The 22,861-nt window shown below is 34.5% G+C and overlaps 1 protein-coding gene across 1 annotated transcript in view; it reads left to right on the top strand.

The window, feature by feature from the left end:
* Positions 1-17,553, top strand: part of VTA1 (vesicle trafficking 1) — a 52,537-nt gene extending 34,984 nt beyond the window's left edge. Inside the window, exons 5-8 of the mRNA XM_012743284.2 lie at positions 841-949; positions 2,320-2,496; positions 10,715-10,795; positions 16,271-17,553. Coding sequence (XP_012598738.1) covers positions 841-949; positions 2,320-2,496; positions 10,715-10,795; positions 16,271-16,416 — 513 coding nt within the window. The 3' untranslated portion in view covers positions 16,417-17,553. The remainder of the gene's footprint in view (positions 1-840; positions 950-2,319; positions 2,497-10,714; positions 10,796-16,270) is intronic.
* The last annotated feature ends 5,308 nt before the right edge of the window (positions 17,554-22,861 follow it).

Raw genomic sequence — 22,861 nt, 5'->3', positions numbered from 1 at the left:
TGTGTATACAAATCACATGGGGATCTTGTGGCACAGATTCTGGTTCAGTAGATCTGGGTTGGGCTTGAAGATTCTGCATTTCTAACAAGCTTCCAGGTGATGCCAATGCCATTGGTTCATAAGTATTATCATATAAAGATCAATTCAAAATATAAACTAAAAATCACCAGTCCATCCACAATCCTAGGAGATTTTACTCTCTTGTATTGTATAGCATGGAGCAAAATTTTAAGGCAGGGGGAAAGAGCCAACTAGCAAGCTCTTCAATGATATTTTCAGTTCTCCTTACAGATTCCCTTTTTAGAATTGAGGTAATTGAGGTTCAGAGTTGTTAACTAGCATATGACTAATTAAAAAGGCAGGTTTACATGCTAATCAATCTAGTATTTGCTTTAACCACTATATCATCTTAGTTTTCCTTTAGTTTCATAGATTTGTACAGGTCTTCTTTTTTTCTCTTTAGGGAAAATAGTTCAATCTATGATTTTATATTTAATCTTAAAATCCTAAAATTCCATTTAGCCTAGTTTTCCCTGTGCATAAGAGTTTCAGATTTTGCTGGCTGGACATTCCCATATTTCCACTGCAGATCTTTTCTAAAATGTGAAATCATAAAAGAGAACTGGGCATGTGTTTTGAGGAAGATAGATTTTTATGAACTCTTTCGAGCCCAAAATGGTTGGTAGAATCCAGCAATAGGATAAGGAGATTCCCAGACTTTCAGAACTGTAATCTGTAAAAATAGGTTTTATGTCAAAAATATGATATAGGTCATCATAAATGTTTATTTTTTGCTTTTTTGCCGTAGTCCAATATTGATATTAAAATACTCTCTTTTAGAATGTGAAACACAGGAAATATGCAAGGTGGAAAGCAACATACATCCACAATTGTTTAAAGAATGGGGAGACCCCACAAGCAGGCCCTGTTGGAATTGAAGAAGATAATGGTATGTATTTATTTGTTCTAAGTAAAATGATTTAATAGAATCACAATTGTTCACTTGATTATTATTCAAAGTCTTTGGAAGGAACAATGCAATTTTGTTTCCATCAAGTCCAAAATCCATGAAAATTAAGTATAAAATTACAAACATAGGGACATTGAGTGATAAGGCCAAACTGCTATATCTGTCCAGATCAACAAAATGATTTGTCTCCTGCCTCTGATCACATTTCATCCCTGCATAGGAAAGGCAATCCATTTATAATTTATAAAATGTTTCCAAACCACAAAGAACACTGTATTATTTTTTGTGTATCTGTTTGAATTGTGTAGATTATTGGGGGTAGGGTGGTAAGTAATACATTCACATGGTTCAAATATTATGGAGTATATAAAAAATACAGAGTGAATTTCTGTTTGGTTTTTGGTTTTTTTGGGTTTTTTTTCCTTTTCCAGAATGTATAAATGTTAGAGTTTTCCAGTATAGGAGAAAGTGATTCTAATGCATATAAAATATAAATATATCCACAAATTTAATTAGTAAAATGCTCATCATCTCAGAGTAGTGGGTAAATTTAATTTTCTTTTTGCTTATTTATAATTATCCACATTGAATATATAATGTATTAATAATCAGACAAAAGTTATTTAAAAATTTGATCAGAAACAATAAAATATATTCTATTTCATAAATCTGTAGCTTTAGCTTGCTTTTATTTTAAATGACTGTGATTCCCAAAAGTGACTAATTGTCATTTTATATATACTGTCAAAATTTAATTTTCTCAAAATAGTTTTCCAATTCTAATGATACAGTATATTTTATAAGTCTACCTTTCAAAACTTTTCAAAACAAAGTATCTCATCACTTTTTTGAAAACAAAGTATCTCATCACTTTCTTCTACATAACTAAATGTGAAATTTCATTCCTTTGTTTTTATTTATTAACTAAATACTTGAAACAACATACATATAATAATTTTGTAGCTAGTACACCACAAGTATTGAGTAAAAAGCAGCTGTCAGAAGCTTTCTTACTGGATAGCATAAATGTGGCGTGTTTTGCCAAAAATGTTGATTTTTTAATAAGTTTAAAGAAAGTTTATTTTAAAGAAAAGTATACTATATGCGAAGAGTTTACAGAATTAGAAACTGCTATTCTGAAAGAAGTGATAATCATATTGTCAGGCAAAATTAAATTTTTAAGAAAATAAAAAAATTAAAACTATTATTTTAAGAAATAGAGCCTATTAACTACGTTAAATAGAATTGTGTTTGAAGGGTTCATTTGTCGTATATGTAGCAAAATAAGAATATTTGGTGTTTATATTTCAAAATTCCTACTTTAACATTGTGTATATATTATATAATAGACATTGAAGAAAATGAAGATGCTGGAGCAACCTCTCTGCCCACTCAGCCACCTCAGCCATCATCATCTTCAACTTACGACCCGAGCAACATGCCATCGGGCAACTATACTGGAATACAGATTCCTCCAGGCGCACATGCCCCAGCTAATACACCAGCAGAAGTGCCTCACAGCACAAGTAGGAAACTAAAACTGAACAATTTTTTAATTCCCCTTTTATAAATAATTGCTGTACTACTTATCATATTTGTGCTTCATAATGATAGCCGTGAACATATATGGTCCTTAAATTCCATTTGAACCCACCAAAAAATTAAATTCTTTAATTGAAGTTTTAATATTAGTTATATTACAGTTTTTGAGAAATGACAAATATTAGTTTGGATTAATATTAATGTTATACTTTATTAATAGGAATAGTTTCTGTGCTTTGCATGTGTATTGCTATTCTTTTTTCTTCCCTTCCCTTCTCTTCCCTTCCCCCTTAACTATTGTTTATGAATAGCACTGAGGTGAGTGAGCTTTCTATAGGATGTGTCAGTCAGAGTCTCACTGTGATAGCAAGATTAAATTTGTCTTGCCTCATTGCCTGAGGACCCTACCCCTGCCCCGACATGGGTTTTATTGATGATGGGGAGCACTTTTGAGGTGCAGAATCTTAGTAACAGGGGAATCACAGATGAGTGAAAGGAAGGGTTTCTTTTTTTAACCTTACGAATGTGTGAATTTAAAAAAACAGGGAAGAGATATCTGCTTATCTATGTCTATGTTTTCATAGAAAAAAGGGCGGATAAAACCTGTGTCTAGTAGTAAGTCAGTGTCAGCAGATAGAGGCACTTTCACAAAATTGAAACTATTCTTCATTTACTTATATTATTGACAAAGTATCACCCTTACTTTCCAATTGAAGGGCGTTAACAACGATAATTTAAATTCTACACCTGGATTCGATTGACTAGGATTTTGTTGAGAATTTTTGCATCTATATTCATAAGGGATATTGGTCTGTAGTTTTCTTTTTTGTTGCATCCTTTCTTGGTTTTGGTATTAGGGTTATGTACACTTCATAAAATGTGTTGGGAAGGATTCCATCCTTCTCGATGTTGTGGAATAATTTCTGCAGGAAAAGCTTCTGCACAGCCAAAGAAACTGTCAAGAGAGCAAACAGATAACCCACAGAATGGGAGAAAATTTTCACAAGCTACACATCTGATAAAGGGCTGATAACTAGAATATGTTTAGAACTCAAGAAAATCAGCAAGGAAAAATCAAACAACCCTATCAAAAAGTGCACAAAAGACATGAACAGAAATTTTTCAAAAGAAGACAGAATAATGGCCAACAAACATATGCAAAAATACTCAACATCTCTAATCATCAGGGAAATGCAAATCAAAACTGCAATGAGAAATCACCTATCTCCAGTATGAATGGCCTTTATCAAAAAGTCCCCAAACAATAAATGTTGGCGTGGATGCGGAGAGATAGGAACACTCCTCCACTGCTGGTGGGACTGCAAACTAGTTCAACCTCTGTAGAAAGCAATGGAGATACCTTAAAGCGATACAAGTAGATCTACCGTTTGATCCAGCAATTCCACTACTGGGCATCTACCCAAAAGATCAAAAGTCACTTTATGAAAAAGACACCTGCACTCAAATGTTTATAGCAGCACAATTCACAATTGCAAAGATGTGAAAACAACCCAAATGCCCATCAATACATGAGTGGATTAATAAAATGTGGTATATGCATACCATGGAATGCTACTCAGCTTTAAGAAACAATGGTGATATAGCACCTCTTGTATATTCCTGGATAGAGCTGGAACCCATTCTACTAAGTGAAGTATCTCAAGAATGAAAAAACAAGCACCACATGTACTCACCAGTAAATTGGTATTAACAGATCGACACCTAAGTGGACATATAGGAATAACATTTATTGGGTGTCGGGCAGGTGGGAGAGGGTAGGAGGGGATGGGTATATACAAACATAATGAGTGAGATATGCAACGTTTGGGGGATGGTCACGCTTGAAGCTCTGACTCGAGAGGGGTGGAAGGGCAAGGGCAATATACGTAACTTTAACATTTGTGCCCCCATAATATGCTGAAATAAAAAAATAAAATAATAGGTTTGACTAATTATTTTACTTATTATTTTGTCATTTAAACATAAGTATGCTGTCTCCAAATTTTGTGTAAAGGTGAGTGTATAAACAAATACAAATAAATAATTAATGATCACAAAAAATTTAAATTCTACACTTCATTTATTTTAATTTTTTTAAGAATTGTTCTTTAAAAATTTGTATTTATCCCAGTACAAAGGTGACCCATGGTACTAAACTTTACAGTAATTTCAAAATATTTAATTAATGGAGTGAGAGTCATCGTTTGACCTCTGATTTCTACTGTTTTCTATTATGTAACACACTATTATGTCACTGCTTTTTAGTTGTCAGCCTATTTTACCCAAACCACATAGGCTATTTTGTATGAGTGAAATTTACTTTTAAGTTTTCTGTTTTGACCATTGTTGCAACAATTATTTAGTCTCTTTCATCCTATTGTAAAACTTTCAAGTTTTTATTATCTATAGATATTGCTAATATTTTCCCTTTAAGATTGTTGATGAAAGTGATAATTTTAGCACTGATCTCTTTTGTGTCTTCATTTGGTGTATTTTACCCTGACTTTTCAATGCTTTATGTCCTATGTGATGACATTAATAGAAAAACCAATTTGAATTTGTTTTGTAAGTAAAATTTCATGCCAACACTGTTTTAAATATTTTATTATGTTTTAGAAATAGTATTTCCAAGGTAGAATAATGTAAGCAAAACCAGCTATTTAGGTGTTTTTGCCTTAAGTGAATACTGTTCAGTTATACTCAAAAGTTTAAACACTGACCAAGAGTCCCAGACACAGGCATTCTCATACAGGGGCCATGGGGAAATGAAATGCATTTGAGGATCACATAGTATTGGTTATTAGTTTCTACCCCTTGATAAACCACAAACTCAACTGGTATTCAAATTCTCTTGACCTAGGTTTTTCCTCTTTTTAACATGAAATTAATCATACTTACAGTTATTTTAATTATTAAAGGCAGAGAGGTATAAAAATTCAGTAGTACTATGCCTAGCACAAAATCGGTGTTCAGCAAATTAGCTTCTTTTCCCTCTTTTTTACCCCCTCTTCCTTCCTGTTTCTGTGTCAAAGAAAGGATATTTAATGACAAGTTAATGAATACTTAAGATTGTTTTGTGAATCAAGAGAAACGTCACATATAGGAGTAGTGTATTAACCTTATAGAAAGGCTGCCCCCCCCAACAAGGTACTGCTTTAGGCAACATTTTTGTTTTTGTTCGTTTGTTTTTTGAGACAGAGTCTCATTCTGTTACCCCGGGCTAGAGTGCAGTGGCGTCAACCTAGCTTACAGCAACTTCAAACTCCTGGGCTCAATGGATCCTCCTTTCTCAGTGTCCCAGGTAGCTGAGACTACAGGCATGCACCACCATGCCCGGCTAATTTTTTCTATATATTTTTAGTTGTCCAGCTAATTTCTTTATATATATATATATATATATATATATATATATATATATATATTTTTTTTTTTTTTTTTTTTTTAATAGAGATGGGGTCTCTTTCTTACTCAGGCTGGTCTCTTTGAACTCCTGAGCTCAAAAGATCCTCCTGTCTTGGCCACCCAGAGTGCTAGGATTACAGGCTTGAGCCACTATGCCCAGCCTAGGCAACATATTGTAAGGCATAGTTGTGGTATTGGCACTTATACAAATGTACTATGAACACACACACAATGAATATATGAAAGACAAACACACTTTTAGTAGGAGGGCTATATTAGATTGATCTTATGGAATCACTAGTTTTATATAATAAAAATGGTAAAATACTGGTAGTTCCATATGTTCAAACTAATAGACAATATTTCCTGGTTAAAATATTCATGACGTAAGATAGTTATTAGGAGGTGGTATTCTATTAGAAAGTCTTCTGGCATAAACGATTTTTACCCAGTTAACTCTGGCATGAGCCTCATGTTTTCTCTCTCTTTTGTTCCTCAAAGGGGTGAATAAAACATAAACATTAGAACTTTTGTAGGACGTGATCCTTTCCTATTTAAATGCTTCTAGACTTAGTATTTAAATAATTATCATAGCTAATTTACACACTTTGTACAGCAACTAAATTAAAGATTACTGTGTCTGATTTACAAACTCTAAAGAAAGTAAGCAGTTATCCAAGGGAAAACAAGCATACCCAGTAAGTGACAGAACCAGAATTTGAATCCAAGTTTATTTGACTTCATGTTTTGGCCACGTCCCTTCTATGTCCCTTCTTCCAAGAATGTAAAATCCTGTCAAGGCAAAACCTACTTTTTCTGATAGTATATTTCCCCTTAAGATTGGTTTGAGATGTTGGAATCTCCTCCTCTTAGCCCCCAATTTGTTTTTATATTGTATTTAAAACAGTAAAAAAAAAAAAAAAATCAGTTCATAGTTGCCTAATAAAAAACAAAATAACATTTTTAGTTTATAAATATAACAGATGTTTCCCCTCTTACTCACTTTAAGAATGATTTACTTTCTCTCATATAAAGGTCCAGGATGCATTTTTATCAAAGGGAAATCCTTAAGATAGCTAAAAAGAATAGTATGTACTAATTTACAGTTTTTAGTTCTTCCACAAAAAAGCAAAGGGGGTGCAATGAGGACAGGGATGGTGATTGTTTAAACAGACGAAGTGTTTCCTTCTTGTGCTTTAACACTGCAAATACCACATGTAGGTGATACGGTATGTGGTTTTTTTCTTTCTCATAAATCATAAGCTTTCTAGAGACCATAAATATTAAGGAAGAAGACCTTAGTAATAAATCTAATTCAATTAAATAATAGAATTATTTTCAAATAATGGTAGCTTTTTAATTATAAACACAGCTCAGCCCATACATAGATCAAAATCTGCACTGTGGTGTTGTGTCAAGAGTACCATGGACCGCACTGGAGTTCTTCTGTTAGCCTTTGATACTCTGTTGTTGATATTAGGGCATACACATTTCTCTCAATGTTATTTCCCGTGATTGCACTAAAGTTTTACTCAACTCAGTCCTCCTACTTTTTTACCCTGGCTTGCATTGTTCCTCATCTGTAGCATGTCTTTCTCCCTTTTTCTGTGCCTCTCCAAATGCTACGTTTTTCTAGGGTTCTGTTTAATTACACTTTTTGGACAGTGTTCTCTGGTTTTCTAACCAACACTCAGGAGATGTCTCCCTTTTCAGAGTCTCCACACCATTTAGTTAACAGAACAGTTTAGTACTTAATTAGAATTCTTATAATATTTAATTCTTTAATATGTATTAATACCATCTAATATGCTATATAACCATCTACTTAGAAGTTAACCAGAAGTTACTCATTAACACTTTTTTTGTTAAATACTAGAAAGAAATTTCCAAAACAGTTCTGCTTTCCCAGAGAAGTGTTCTTCTTGTCGCATCATTCCAACATATTACAGTCTTTGGGGCAGTAATCTATTTGCATATTGACGAATGAAACCTACCCAAGTCAAGAAGAAGGAAAAATAACTATATTTGAGCATCTCAAAAAAGAAATAAGGCCGGGCGCTGTGGCTCACGCCTGTAATCCTAGCTCTTGGGAGGCCGAGGCGGGCGGATTGCTCAAGGTCAGGAGTTCGAAACCAGCCTGAGCAAGAGCGAGACCCCGTCTCTACTATAAATAGAATGAAATTAATTGGCCAACTGATATATATATAAAAAATTAGCCAGGCATAGTGGCGCATGCCTGTAGTCCCAGCTACTCGGGAGGCTGAGGCAGAAGGATCACTGGAGCCCAGGAGTTTGAGGTTGCTGTGAGCTAGGCTGACGCCACGGCACTCACTCTAGCCTGGACAACAAAGCAAGACTCTGTCTCAAAAAAAAAAAAAAAAAAAAGAAAGAAATAGCATAAACTAAAAACCATTTTACTAGCTTAACAGGTATTTTTGAGACTGTGTTGAGTCAGTGCTCTAGGCCCCAGTGGAAACATTTTCACAGTGGCTGCCAAGAGAACAGGCCTTGCTTCAGTGCTTCAAGACAAATGAGATTAACAGCATCTTCTGACTGTGCTGCATGAGGCACTTTGAGCATGTAGTCAGTTCAAACCTTAGTTGAATGACTAACCACAAGACTTAATAAAATGCAAACTACATTTTTTTTAATAACACTCAAATGAGATTTTACCACATAACTAAAGATTTTCTCCCGGTAAATTCTGTTTTGTTCTTATTTATATTGCCTATTAGTCATATGGAGATGTACAAATAAGCATTTAAAAGTTAAAGCAGGTTGCTGACCAAAAAGTATACCTTTTCCATAAAAAGAGGGGTTTGTTTAGAGGATTTTAATTTAGTCAAAATAAAAATTTCTTAATGAGGAATAGCATTGATATATAGACTGAGCTGTGAGAGTGTTGTCGACTTCCCTTTTTATAATATATATAACCATCAACATAAGTTGCAGGTACAGCTGCTGCTGAGCTCTAGACTTGACTAGTCTCTGAAGATCCTTCTCAAATCTTACATTCTAACATTTTTTTATTATTATGTATGTATGTGTCTTTTAGTGTTTGGCAAGTTTTGTGGAGGAAATTATGTCAAATGTTTATAGTAATATATTTGGTTAGCATTTATAAAAATCAAGCAAAAAATAGTCATTGGTCAATTTAAAATTTATGTCTCTAACTTTGCAAATGTACTTCTATAAATTTTTCTATAAATGTATTCATGCACACAATATATAAGAATATTCACTATAGCATTATCTATGGTAGCAAAAGAATGGAAACAACTTAAATGTCTGTAAATAATGGACTGCTTTATAAATTGTGTTTATAATAGCATGGAACACTATGTAGCTATTAAGAACAAGGCAGATTTATTGCTAAAACACATTAAGTAAAAAATGCACAAAACAGTATAGTATACAGAACTTACTGCCATTTGCAAAACACACACAAAGCTTGCCTTCTGGGGAATTTTGATTTTCGAATTTCAAAACACAAATGTCTTAGCAAAGAATAGCATTGTACATAGAGAGATTGGCGTGGACTCACACGTGTTTGTATGTCATGAAGTGGTTCTGAGTAGGAATGAGAGGCAGGCTTTCACCTTTGTACTTTCTTGTACTGTTTAAAATTCTAAAATTCGTACTTCACTTTTCATCTATATCCTTTTATACTTTTAAAATTTTTAATAGTTCAATTTTTAGTTAAAAAATAAAATTTTCCTGGCTTTTTATAGTTCCAAAGGCTGTACACATGAAATTGGTTTGCCCTAAAAATTAAATGAAGTAAAATTATGTTTATTTAAACTACTTTTTCCCTTACGTTAGTGATGAGAAAGTTCTTCAAAGTCAAAACTTCATGCCAGAAACACTGTATTTTAGAACTTCAATCATCTTTTGTGAAACCAACATACTAGAACTCTCGTTAGATATGTTTTTGTGCCTCTAGAAACTTCCTACTTTATTTTCACCCTTTCCTCTGTTTGCTTTTCCTCAACCCAGTGTCTCTGCCACTTTACTTTTACTACAAATTGCCTATTTGAATTTAACCTATGAAGTTGGGGCAAATGAACCCTGTTTTGAAAGAATAACTCCATTGATTTAGAATAATCAGTTTTGCTTCTACATTTGCTTTCCTTGCTGATTGAATCATTTAAGTCTTTTTTTTTTTTGAATGTTTCAGCACTTTGTTAATTTTTTAGATGATTGATAATCTTCAACTCTAGTACATTCCTTACCATTAATCAAGAATGCTTAGTTATTTACTGAATATAACAGTTTTGACAAGTTCTAACATGAAATAAAAACAAACTAATTGTTTATTGGATATATAAAAATCCCATTTTCAAAATATGAGAACTGGAAAATTTGAAATGTATAATTTTAATTTCATGCACAGTGATGAAATGGGACTCATCCCATAAGTTAAACTAAATCATAATTATGTCTCACCTTGTCCCCAAAATTATTTAAGTGGCTAAGAAAATGAAAAGTAGGAAGTAGAAGTCTTTTACTTCTATAGATATTTGGTAAGCTTTAATTGAGAAGTAAATTGAAGTGTTAGACAAAACTACATGTTAGGAAATATATAGCCAATACGAATATGTACTCATAATGTATTCTCCTGCATATTTTCTCTGCCAGCCTCCAACGTTAAATATGTATATCCAATTAGAATCCATTAATGTCTCAAGAAAATAATTAAATGAAATAATGAAGTTCTCCTATAATTCTGTAAACACTTTCCTAGTATATAATTGAATAGGGTAACAATTTTATACCCATTTGTGCTTTTCTGATTTGCAGGTGTAACAAGCAATACTATCCAGCCTACTCCACAGACTGTTCCTGCCATTGATCCCACACTTTTCAGTACAATTTCCCAGGGTAAGTTTGTGAGATATATTGTATCTCCTGTTTTGGAGTGTTGCTTGGTAATTTTACCTTGGAAATGCTATTTGTTTAAATGTTCTTATTTAAATTTAAGTTTCTAGGTAATTTGAAACACATTTTCTTGAATGCTTATGTTCACTACATTCTCAAATGAACCAAGATTGCTTGATATTATCAAAAATATCAAAAGCCAAGGTATTCCCTTTTGTTAGTTTCTTTTTTTTTTTTTAATATACTACTGGATATATTGGCACAAACATTTAGCCAAAGCTATCATAAAAGTTTATGTTAGATTACATTAGTTTGTGATTACCATGACTGTGACTGTGATCTTCTTTGTCTGCACTAAGTTATTAGATTATCTAAAAAGAAAGGAACTGACCATTGTTGGAAATAAAAGTCTCTGAGGTTAATTATTTTGGTTGTTTGTTTCATAGGCTAGGTGATGGGTTCGTTTTTGTAATCTTTACTACTTTTCTGACCTCTCTGTTCTTTTACCCTAAGTCAAGTGTTGTGTTTATTTTGGTCTTCCTCATTCAGAATTTGTTTTTCTCATGTCTAATGAGATTTAGTTTTTTTATATTTAGAATGGAGACCTCGATTGATTATAATAGTTATTATAATTAATAGAATTATGAAATAAAAAGAATTTATTTGACTTGGACAAAAAGAACATTCTCCTTCAAATGGCACAGGCTTATCACAAAACACAGAATACTTCCTTTAGGATGGAATATAAATATCAACACTTGCAAGTGGAGGTAGAGATATATTTCTGAAAGTTGACTAGTGAAATAGATGAAAGAAAGTTATCAATTAGGAGTGTCCAGAAGTGAAATGCCAAGAGATTTGTTTCTAAAGCTGATAGAATGAGAACTAGAAGACAGACATAAGTAACTAGGGAAATTAAGAGAACTAATAAAAATTGGAGAAGATAGGCCAAGAGAGAAAGGATAGTGTAAGTGAGCTAAGTTCTTACATTTCATGGCAGAATGTTAGCACATAATGTCTAAAAATTGATAACTCAAGAAACAGTGGAATTAGCTTATCAGTTGGGGTTGGGGAAGTAACAAAATAGAGAAATAATTCGGAGTGTGGTGAGGAGGAGGGACAGGGCAGATGAGTTTACCAATGATACACAGTTATTATTAATAAGTTCTGTACTAATTTTTAAATCATATGCACATATCTCTCTGAAAGTAATAAAATATTCAACATGATCCCACCCAATCACCTGGGTCAAGTGATATCACTTTAAGTATAGTATGAATTTTATAAATTTTGTTTCTTCTGTACTCAGTTGACTTACTGGTCTGGCAGTAGAAAGATTTATCTACAGTTGGTTCAGAATCTAAAAAAAGTTAGAGGAATGGAGAGATTAGAAGTATGTGCTGTCTGAAGGGGAGCACAATGCACTCTTTGCTGATAAGGTGATCAGGTCTTCAAGCACTGGGGACTATGTTGCTTAGTATACATTTAAATGTAGTATATCATTTACTTATATTTAAGTGTATAAGTTACTTTAAATTTATTGTACTTTTTCTGGTTTTAGCAAAAAGCGGATGAGTTATAAGGCCTAAAATGAAGAGTTACAATGATGACCTTTGATTCCCTAAAGGTCTAGTTTTAAGAGTGTTTGTGTGTTTAGTGGGAGGGAAATAGTGGTAAGGTAAGGAGAGTAAGTAATAGTGGAAAATAATTTATCTGTTGGTAGATAGATAACCTGCCCAATTAATACTATATTCCTCTGTAAAACTCAGTTTCCAGATTGCTCTCTAGAGTCCCGCCTACCTGTAAAAGCTTTATCTGAAATTTAATGTGAAAATATCTGAAAAGGAATAGCATTAGATCCATGAAACAGAATAGAGAATATGTTAGGCTACCCAGTGTGGGAATTAAACTAATGATAAAGGTGCCATTTGGATCATTGTGACTAGTGATGTTACAACAATTGACTATCAGGGGAAAAATTACCTTAGATGGCTACCTATCTTGTGTTTCATTTGATTTTGTCTTAACATGTTTGGCATATGAAAAGTAATAAATTCCATACAACAAAAGACCCTCCCCATTATATTAAAATGTAAGTAATAAGCCAGGAGGAAATATTTAATACTGTTCAAGTCTCTTTTTGTGTTGCTATAAAGGAATACCTGAGGCTAGGTAATTTGTAAAGAAAAGAAGTTAAGAGGTTTATTTGGCTCAATAGTTCTGCAGGTTGTACAAGAAACATGGCACCAGCATCTGCTTCTGGTGAGGGCCTCAGACTGCTTCCACTCACAGTGGAAAGCAAACAGAAGCAGTCAACAGAAATGTGAAGTGATCGCATGGCAAGAGAGGAAGAGAGAAAGGGGAAGTGCCAAGCTGTTTTTAACAACCAGCTCTTGCTAAAACTAACAGAACAAGAATTCATACACTCAGCACCACCACACCACCACCACCACCACCACCACCACCCCCAGGGCATTAATGCATTCATGAGGGATCAACCCCATGACCCAAACACCTCCCATTAATCCCCACCTCCAACAGTAGGGATCAAATTTCAATGTGAGGTTTGAAGGTATCAAATATCCAAACCATAGTGGATATTTAAAAAGTAAAGCATTAATATCCAGAGCATGTATAAAGAGCCCCTACACAAATGAATAACTAAAACTCAAATCAGTAGGAAAAAATGAGCAAAAATATTAATAGGTAATGTAAATGTGCAATGCATGTATAAAAGATGCCCAACCTTACTAATAATCAGAAAAATTGAAAATTAAAGTGAGTTTGGTTTTATGTCAGTAGATACAAAAGTACTATAAAAGATTGATAATCTGTTATTGAAGTTATGGGGAATAACTCTTACATCCTATTGGTGAAAATATAAATTGATAAAGCTTTTTTAGTAGCATTATGTCACTATCAAAATTATAACTACTTATAATTTTGGCCCTTTTGGCCCAGCTATTCCACTTTTAGGAGTCTGTCTTAAAGAAATACTTAGACATGGGCACAAGTATTTACAAAGTTACTTTTACTTCAGCATTGTTTATAGTAATATAAAGAGTGATTTTAAATGCCCATTTTTAGAAAGTGGTTATATTAATAATGGTCCATTTTTACTGTGTAATACTGTACACATATTAAAAAGAATATGATAGCTTTCACATGAAAAGATCACTTAGACATACTAAGTGAAAAAGCAGGTTGCAGAACATGTGTTTTCCTTCTTACGTCTTTTGCGTTTTCTCTATTGAGATTTCAAATTTAATTTAAAAGAATCATAATCAGATGACATAATCATTTTTATTAAATTTAAAATTTTAATTTATATTTTATTAACTTGTAGACTACTCTGTATTTTTAAAAGAAAGGAGAGCCTGATGTGTTACAAAATAGCAAAAGTTAACTATCTCTATGTGTATCTAAGTAATTTTCTGTTAAAATATTTTCATTTATATTTTATAAATATTGAGATTGTTATTTCTTGAAAAAATACAACATTTGTGTTTTAAAATAGTTTTATCACTGTGGATAAGTTTAATTTATAAAAACTAAAATAGTGACAAAGTTCTTGCCATTGTACACATTTTATCTTATTAATAGATAAGTGATATGTCAGACAAACAGTGCTAAAACTAATGCTGTAAAAATAAGATTAGTCTGAGTATTACAGCTTTCTCCCAGCATTTCCGGTAAACTCTGGACAGATGCCTTGTATATTTGAAAGATTGTCGTGAGACAAGAGGATAGAATGATAAAGCACAGAATGAACAGTTAAGGTAAACTTAGTTTTCAAAAGTGTCCCACTCACGTAGGTAGTATGTATATATATCTAGATGACTAGAGCCTCTAAATATATCTTTGAAAAACTATTAAAGAATCTGGTAGGCATTTTTCAAGAAAAAAAAAATGAACTGAAGTGTGCCTGACTGAATTGTCAACAGAACTGCAAGATAATTGTTGATGAGTTTTAATGGATAACAAATGCCAAGTCACTAAAAGACTAAAAGTAGAATTGTGGAGACATTGTTTGTCTTTTTTTTTAATATCTAGTTATAGCCTAACTAGTTTATTGATTAATATTGCTTGCTTTCCAAGCAACACCAAAATTCAAGGCAATTAAAATGATTTCTGTTAAAATTGCAATGTGTAATCTCTGATTCTTACAAGAGTAAGGACCAAATTTTATGTAATCTTAAAAATAATATTAATTCAACAAATATTTGAAGGCTTACTTCATGTAGTACCCTGTACTAGTTACACTATGTAAGTATATAAGTGTATTACTTAAAATCTGAAATTTAATTAATGTTTAATTCTATATGAACTTTATTTTAAAATGTGGGAAATAATTTAAAGTAAAGACTACCTTTTCATATTCATTCATGAAAGTTACTGAGCACCTATAGGTACCTGACACTGAGCTAGAAACTTTAGGATACTCTTTGAAAATTTTAGAAAACAATAATTTGGATCAGAACTTAGTCTCAGCCTAACTGGAGATGCTATCTACTTTGGAGTTTATACCAAGGTATCTCAAAGTTTTAATTTTAGGTCATATATATGGCAGAATTAAAAGCAACTAAACAGTCATTCTATTTATGAAAAGAATTAAAATATATCATTTGCTCATTGCATTTTATGCCCCTGTCTAAAGGATTGGGACTCCTTAGTATCCCCATTAAAATTGCCAGAGAAAATGTGGTTATTTCAAAAGACAAGGTACAATATCAGTTTTTAATTTTGTCTTTAGAAATAGATATTCAAAGATATTCATGTCTTAGATTAAATATTTTAATGTGTTTTTTTACCCAAATTATTTAGTTGGACTCTATACATATTAATCATGCATATGTGTAGAAAACTTGGTGAGAATAAATTTTGGAGAAATAATTTGTAATGGCTGTTTACATGTTTCATTTTGTATTTTAGTGCTATAAAATTTTGGCAAAGCTTACAAATTTTTTAAATAGATGACACAAAAATGTAAAACATTTTTATGCTAAAAAGAAGGTATGCGACATGTAATTTTTACATTTTGTTATTCACCTTTTTTTTATTGAGGGATATGTTTATATTCCAGCTCAAAGAAAGGTTGAATGGTTTAGTCTGTGTGTATTGTTCCATGAAAAGAGAGGCTCAGCAACTCTAGCAAAAACACCAAAGCTAATGTTCTTATTTCACACAAACTCTTTTTGCAGTTACTTTGCTAAAATGGAAAAACTCCTTGCTTATTGCTTCCTGAAGGAAAATCATATTTATATAAGTTATTTATGTATTGGCATATCTGTGGTTTATATTAATAATAAGAAAATTGAAAAGAATGAAGGAAAATTTACCAAAATTCATATGGGACTGTAAAAAACCGTTGTGTTTTTATATAACCTTAACTATTTTCTTTAATCTTGAACAGAAGAATTTACTAACAGAACACTTTTTATATTTTTATAAGTATCTTAATTATTCTTTTCCTTCTAGGGGATATCCGTCTAACCCCAGAGGACTTTGCCAGAGCTCAGAAATACTGCAAGTATGCCGGCAGTGCGTTGCAGTACGAGGATGTTAGCACTGCTGTACAGAATCTGCAGAAGGCCCTCAAGTTGCTGACAACAGGCAGAGAATGAAGCCTGCATACATCAAGCAGTTCCATGTATTTTTGGCGTAAAAAACTAACAGTCCATTTGCCTGTCAACGTCAATTAAGGAAGACTTCAGTTCCATTGAATATAACAGTGCAACCTATGTATATCAGATTCCTATCGAAGCATTCATCGTCAGCCTCAACCAGTTTTCATTGTCCATTTCATGGATCCGGTCATCTCTGTGGATATAGGGCTGATGTTAGCAAGACCCTGAAAGTGCCCATTGAATCTTTACTTCAAAAAATGAAAACATACCTCTATAAAATGTATATTGGGAATAAGCTTTATATCATAATTTGCATATAATTAGGGGAATTTTTTTAATACTATTTGGATAAGCAGGCCATAGTACTTTGCTTTAAAACTCTAAATTTAACTTCTGTAAAGATTGCTAGAATATTTTAGATTAGAGATATGTTTTTGTTTTCAAAACATAAAACAAATATGAATGTCCTAAACTGTTAGATGAATCTGAAAGACATTATGTTCAAAATTCAATTTATTTCATGTTAAATATAATGTTGGTTTCCCAACTGCTTCCCCTTATCCATTGAAGCTTAAGGTGAATTGGTATTTGCTTCGTAGGCAGTTTGACTGCATGTATTAGAGAATGAAAAGAAGATATTTGTAGTAATGCCTGGAAACTTGGTGCTTTAAGTTAAGGTTCTCCTCTGCTGCTGTGGAATAGATTCCATAGGGTGGATAGCTGTGAATGATGCAGAAGATTATAAGACTTTTAGATTCCCAGGTTTTATGTTTATAAGTTGTGTGGGGAATTATGGACTTACTGTGTCACCTGCATTTGTGCTGTGTGAAAAATAAATACAAGGATTCTTCTAACGAATTCAGCTTATCACAGAGCCAAATGTCTGTCTTGATTTGCATGCTAAAACTGTCATTTTTACGTCATTATTTTTAGCTACAGGAATACGGATGTTTCTATAAAGTAAGAAACAGGTTTTTTTTTTTTCAAGTAAATTGGACAATTTACCTGAAATTTATCTGGTCCATTTTATTCATGCCACCAAGATTGGAATCTTTTAACTAAGGAGTCAGCAAGGTGTGGCCCATGGGCTGTCCACCTGTTGTGTAAATAAAGTTTTATTGGAACAAAACCGTACCCATTCATTTATGTTTTGTCTGTGATTGCTTTCCACAACTACAGAGTTGTATGACTTGCAAGTCTGAAATATTTGCTATCTGTCCTTTAAGACAAAGTTTACTGACACCTAGTCTAACATACTATTTGAAAAAAAAAGTGAATCACTAACTTATAATCATTTGTGCCAATTTTTCTCTGCATAAATACAATGCTGTTGTACAGGGTTTGGTGGAACGAGTATTCATGTGAATAATTCTAAATTATCGAAAAAAACAATCCCCTAAAAACATTAGCCTCTTAAAAAACATTTTCATATCTTTTACAAGATATATAAACATTTGTAGGGTTCACCATTTGCATCTAGAAATCCAGTACTCTCATATAGTTCTCTAAAGTGTTCTTATAATAGAAAAATGGCTAGGATGAGCTTTAGTGTTTTAAGAGATAAATTTATAAAGCAGCAGATTTTAATTCAAACCTTAACATGCCTGGATACTAAAAAGCAAGCTCATCACCTTTTATTTCACACCCTACCTGTTGACTCCCAATTAGAAGAACATATGGAGGGAAGGAGACCTATGGAACCCATGGAGTCCACTGGCAATCGGGCTATGTGGTGAAACAGCACTTCTCTGTAAAGTGTGACGCCACTAGCCACCTCAGATTGTTGTGATATTAAATGAGATACAGTACACTGAGTGCTTAGCAACATGGTAGCATTCTGTAAATGTTCATTGTTGTTAATGCTATAATAGTGTGAATTGTTAACAATTTATTTCTCAAATGCCAGGAAATCTCAGTTGTCTCTGTGACCCAATGTTTAAAATGCTTTTCTTGCATGAGGGGACTGAACTATATGATGTTTTTTAACTTTGTATTTTTTAATATAAAATCTGACGATAAAATTAGGAGACATTTCTGATGTAACACTAGGATAAGCAATTTTCATTTATTCATTCAACATGTATTTATTGAACAACCACTATGTGCCTGGTATTATTCTTTGCAAGAGGAAACAGCAGAAAAGAAGATCCCTGCCTCATAGTGTTTACATTCTAATGGAAAGGAAACAAACAATAAAAGTATATCATAACCAGTGGTTCTCAAGCCCTAACTCAGTCCTAGCCAATCAGAAACTCTAGGGCTGGGGCTTAGCATTCTAAGTTTTAAGAGACACTTTAGGTGGTCCCTGAAGTTTGTATGGTTTAGCCCTACCCCAACTAGAAAGATTGAGAACCTGAAAGAAAAGATTCTCCTGAAGCAGTGGTTCTCAAAGGTGTGGTCCCTGGACCACCAGCATCACTTGGGAACTTGCTAGAAAGTTGTGGCAACTTTGGGAGCTTCTGTATTAAATAATACTAAATGCTACGGAGAAAACTGGAGCACGTAATAGGAGATGCTTAGATGTGTGTAGACGTGTGCATATTTAAAAGGCAAAAGAGTCATACGATCTGAAGAGAAACCAGAGTATAGACATGTGCATACTTAAATAGGCTGGTCAGGATAGGCCTCCGTGAGGTAACATTTGAGTGAAGAAGGAAAAAGGGAGTAACTAGCCATACAGTTATGTTGGGAAAGAGCATTCCTAACAGGGAAGTGGACAGAAATAGGGTCATGAGGTATGAGTGGGAAGAAGCTTGGTGAGGGAGCTAGAAGGCCTAGGAACGTACAGACTTTTTATAAGGGACTTGACTTCTCTAAGATGGGGATCTACGGAAAGGTTTTGGGCAGAGGAGTAGGCTGATGTGACTTAACTTTTAAATGGATCATATCGACTCCTATGTTGAAACTGGACCACAGGGAGGATAATGTGGAAGCCAGGAGACCAGTTAAAAGAGTATTGCACTAATTAATGTGAGATATCATGATGACTTAGACTAGGGGTAGCCTTGGAGATAGTAAGATGTGATTGGTTTCTGGCTGTTCATTTAAGTAGAGTCACAGGATTTCTGTAAACTGGATATGAGGTGTGAACACAGCAGGAGTAAAGGTTGACTCTCAGGTTTTTAGCCTGAATGGGAAGGAAAGAGTAGTCATTTATTGCAGTAGGGAAAGTTGCCAAATTCTTGTAACATTTAGATTGAAGTACAGTGTTCTCAAGGTCTTTTGACCATCCCAAGTAAAACTGATAACAGTGTTTTGTCAATGTGAGGGAAGGAAGAAAAAGTAAGATAAAGTTCTGTTTACAGTAATTGCCACAGATATCTCACCAAATCACTGCTGAACTGGAGCTAGAAGGCAAGAAAAGTTCCCAGGGTTAGCATGGCCAAGGAAATTTACAGGCTTCAAGATTACACCAAGAAAAGGACTCCAGTTATGGGTCTTGAAAATAAATATCCTCAGGTGTTCATAGAATTATATACAATTTGTATTTCTAAAAATTTGAGATTTCTGTGTATGCATTAAAAGATTGTATGCTCAGCCGGTCGGTCCCCAGGCTCATGCCTGTAATCCTAGCACTTTGGGAGGCCGAGGCAGGAGAATAGCTTGAGGACAGGAGTTCAAGACCAACCTGGGCAACATAGCAAGACCCCCATCTCAACAAAAAATTAAAATGTTAGTTGAGCATGGTGGTATACTCCTGTAGTCCCAGCTACTCGGGAGACTGAGGCAGGAGGATGGCTTGAGCCCAGGAGTTGCAGGTTACAGGGAGTATGATGATGCCACTGTCCTCCAGCCTGGGCAACAGACAGAGACCTTCTCTCAAAAATAAATAAAAGTAGATGGATGGATAAATTGTATTTTTTTAGCAAACATCAAGAAAGGCAAAACAAAAGATGGAAGAGATACATTTGAGTCTAAATATCTTCATGTATATTTATTCTGAAGCTGAACTTGTAGAACTAAAGTTGAATGTGTATATCTGAAGCTGAACCCGCAGATCCCAACTTTGTATAAGCTCCTGTCCTCTCACTGATCTTCACACACCTGCCCTGTGCCTTACATATCTCAGACACCTGCTGATCAAAGTAAGGGATGGTTCACTGTAGGGAGGGGAGTGCTATGGAGCAGACAGGACTGAACAGGGCTAGGAAGAGAGTGAAGTGGAAGAGAGAAATTGAAGACAGGGTAAGGGGTGGAATATTCTACCTGGAGTTTTAAAAGACAAAACGAAGAATGCAACTCAGTGTCAAGAACTTCCAGGAAATGTCACTACAATCTTCAGGGAGTCACTGGTGGTTATTGTTGCCATGGCCCTCTGTTCAGTGGGTGCTTAGGGTAAGTTATCAAAATGATATATTAATAGTTTTTGTAAGAAATTTGCTGAAAACTTGACGGCATTTTTTTTCTTTTGAGACAGGGTCTCCCTCTGTTGCCTGGGCTATTCGTGGGTTCAAATGATCCTCCTTCCTCAACTTCCCAAGTAGCTGGGACTACAGGTGCACACCACCACATCCGGTAAATTTTTCTTATTTTTTGTAGAGACAGGGCTCTCATCAAGTTGCCCAGGTTGGTCTTGAACTCCTGGCCTCAAGCAATCCTCCCACCTCAGCTTCCCCCAAGGTGCTGGGATTACAGGTGTTAGTCACCTCACCTGTAGGAGCACAACATGCTTGTATTAAAAACTTTCCAAGGATCTTATCGCTTAATCCCTCTTTCATCTGGGTGTGAAAAGATTTGACTAGGATCAGGATCAGAGATAGCATATCACTCCAAAGGAGTCTTGACAAGAGGGAATGTATCTTCCTAGGGGTATGTTTGATAAAATCATAGCTTACCTTCTCAGTTTAGGCATGTAAATTCTCAAGCTACTTGGGAAAACTAAATAATCCTGGAAACTTGAATTCAGTCCTAATGAAGTGTTAAAAGCTTTAGTAGTGTTGATGAAGGTGACCTAAACTCTTTGGTTAACAAACTCTTAAAGATGGAAGGGACCTTAGAGATGATCTCAGCCAATCTTTCCATTTTACGAAGGATGGACCCAAGACCCAGGAGAGATGCTATTACTAGCTCAGGATCACACAGCTGGTTAGTGGAAGAGAAAAAGTAAAAACACCTCTGAGTCTCAGACCAAGGATCTTTTTATATATCATGTTCAGAAAAGTACTTCAAAAAGACTTTCAGCTAACCAAACACATTTTTTAAATTTGCCATTTTCATTAAAATATGTAAGTCCAGTGGCGATCATTAATGGGTTAATTAGCCAATCCCTTCATAAACATTCACTGATTATTACCCAAAAATGCCCTCAAAACTCCACAAAAGAACAAAAGTGTTTATTACTTCTGCTTCCAATCTCATCAGGACAGTAACAAACATACAGAAGAAATATCTAGCATCCCAAAGGAATGTATAATAAGATGACAAATTGACAGAGAAAAAGAACAAGGATTTAAGTTATCACTATGTCCTAGAAATGTCTAAGAGAGCTTCCTGGAGACAGCAGAGCTTGCAGATAATTGGATCTTCCCAGCATTACAGAAACTCATTCATCTGCCATCTTTGGGCTTGCTGTTCAAGATAACTTGCATGACTCTTACAAAGGGTCTGTACCCTTTTTGCCACTGCCAGGGCAACATCAATGTTTCATTTCTTGATGTCTCCTTATGCTAGGTCTATCTCGAGGTTCCCTGGGCCTTGGTTCCCAGTGTCAAGAGTGAGTACTGGTACCAAGTTGAGCCAATGACAGAGTGATCACAAATACTAAGCAATCCCACACGGTTTATTACAGAAAAGAAATTATACAAAATGAAAGTGAAGAAGGAAGCTACCCAAAGTGAAAAGGTGTTTAGGATCCCCAGGTAGTTTCCTTTTATTGACTTGGTCTGGGAAAGAGCTTACAGGAGGTGTGGGACAGTATCAAATGATTATCAGGTGTTTTGCATTTTCCTGCAGTCCCTTCCCCTGACTGTGCCCCCCTCACCCTCCCACTCCACCTCTTTCTCCACCCCTATGAACTGCCCTCCAGGCCTACATGCACCACCTGCAGATTTGATCCCTACATATCCTTCCCACCTGAGAGACATAGAACTTGAAAATCTTTGGGAGTTAGGGATGAGGGTCCATCTTCTGTAGCTACTTCAAGCTGAACAGTAATGATATATTTCTTAGGCTCCATGGTCCCTCTGAAAAGGGCTACAGATGGAAGGTGTGTAGAGCGAGGTCAAGTGGCTCCAGGAGTATCAGGGGAGTAGGTCGTGTGGGGGTCAGGGTGGAATCCTCAGGCCAACATATGTCTCACATAGAACTGTTGTAATATTTTTGAAGGGAAATCTGAGCTCTTTGGCTGGCTCACACTTGTACGTGTCTGTTGTTTCAGCATCTTCATTGGTTTCTGGGTCCTGGGCGTCCTCCACTTTGACTCTTGAGATGGGTACCCAGCTCT

This window comes from Microcebus murinus, chromosome 5, assembly GCF_040939455.1.
Source record: "Microcebus murinus isolate Inina chromosome 5, M.murinus_Inina_mat1.0, whole genome shotgun sequence".
NCBI classification, from domain to species: domain Eukaryota; kingdom Metazoa; phylum Chordata; class Mammalia; order Primates; family Cheirogaleidae; genus Microcebus; species Microcebus murinus.
This window is presented reverse-complemented; position numbering and strand designations above follow the sequence as displayed.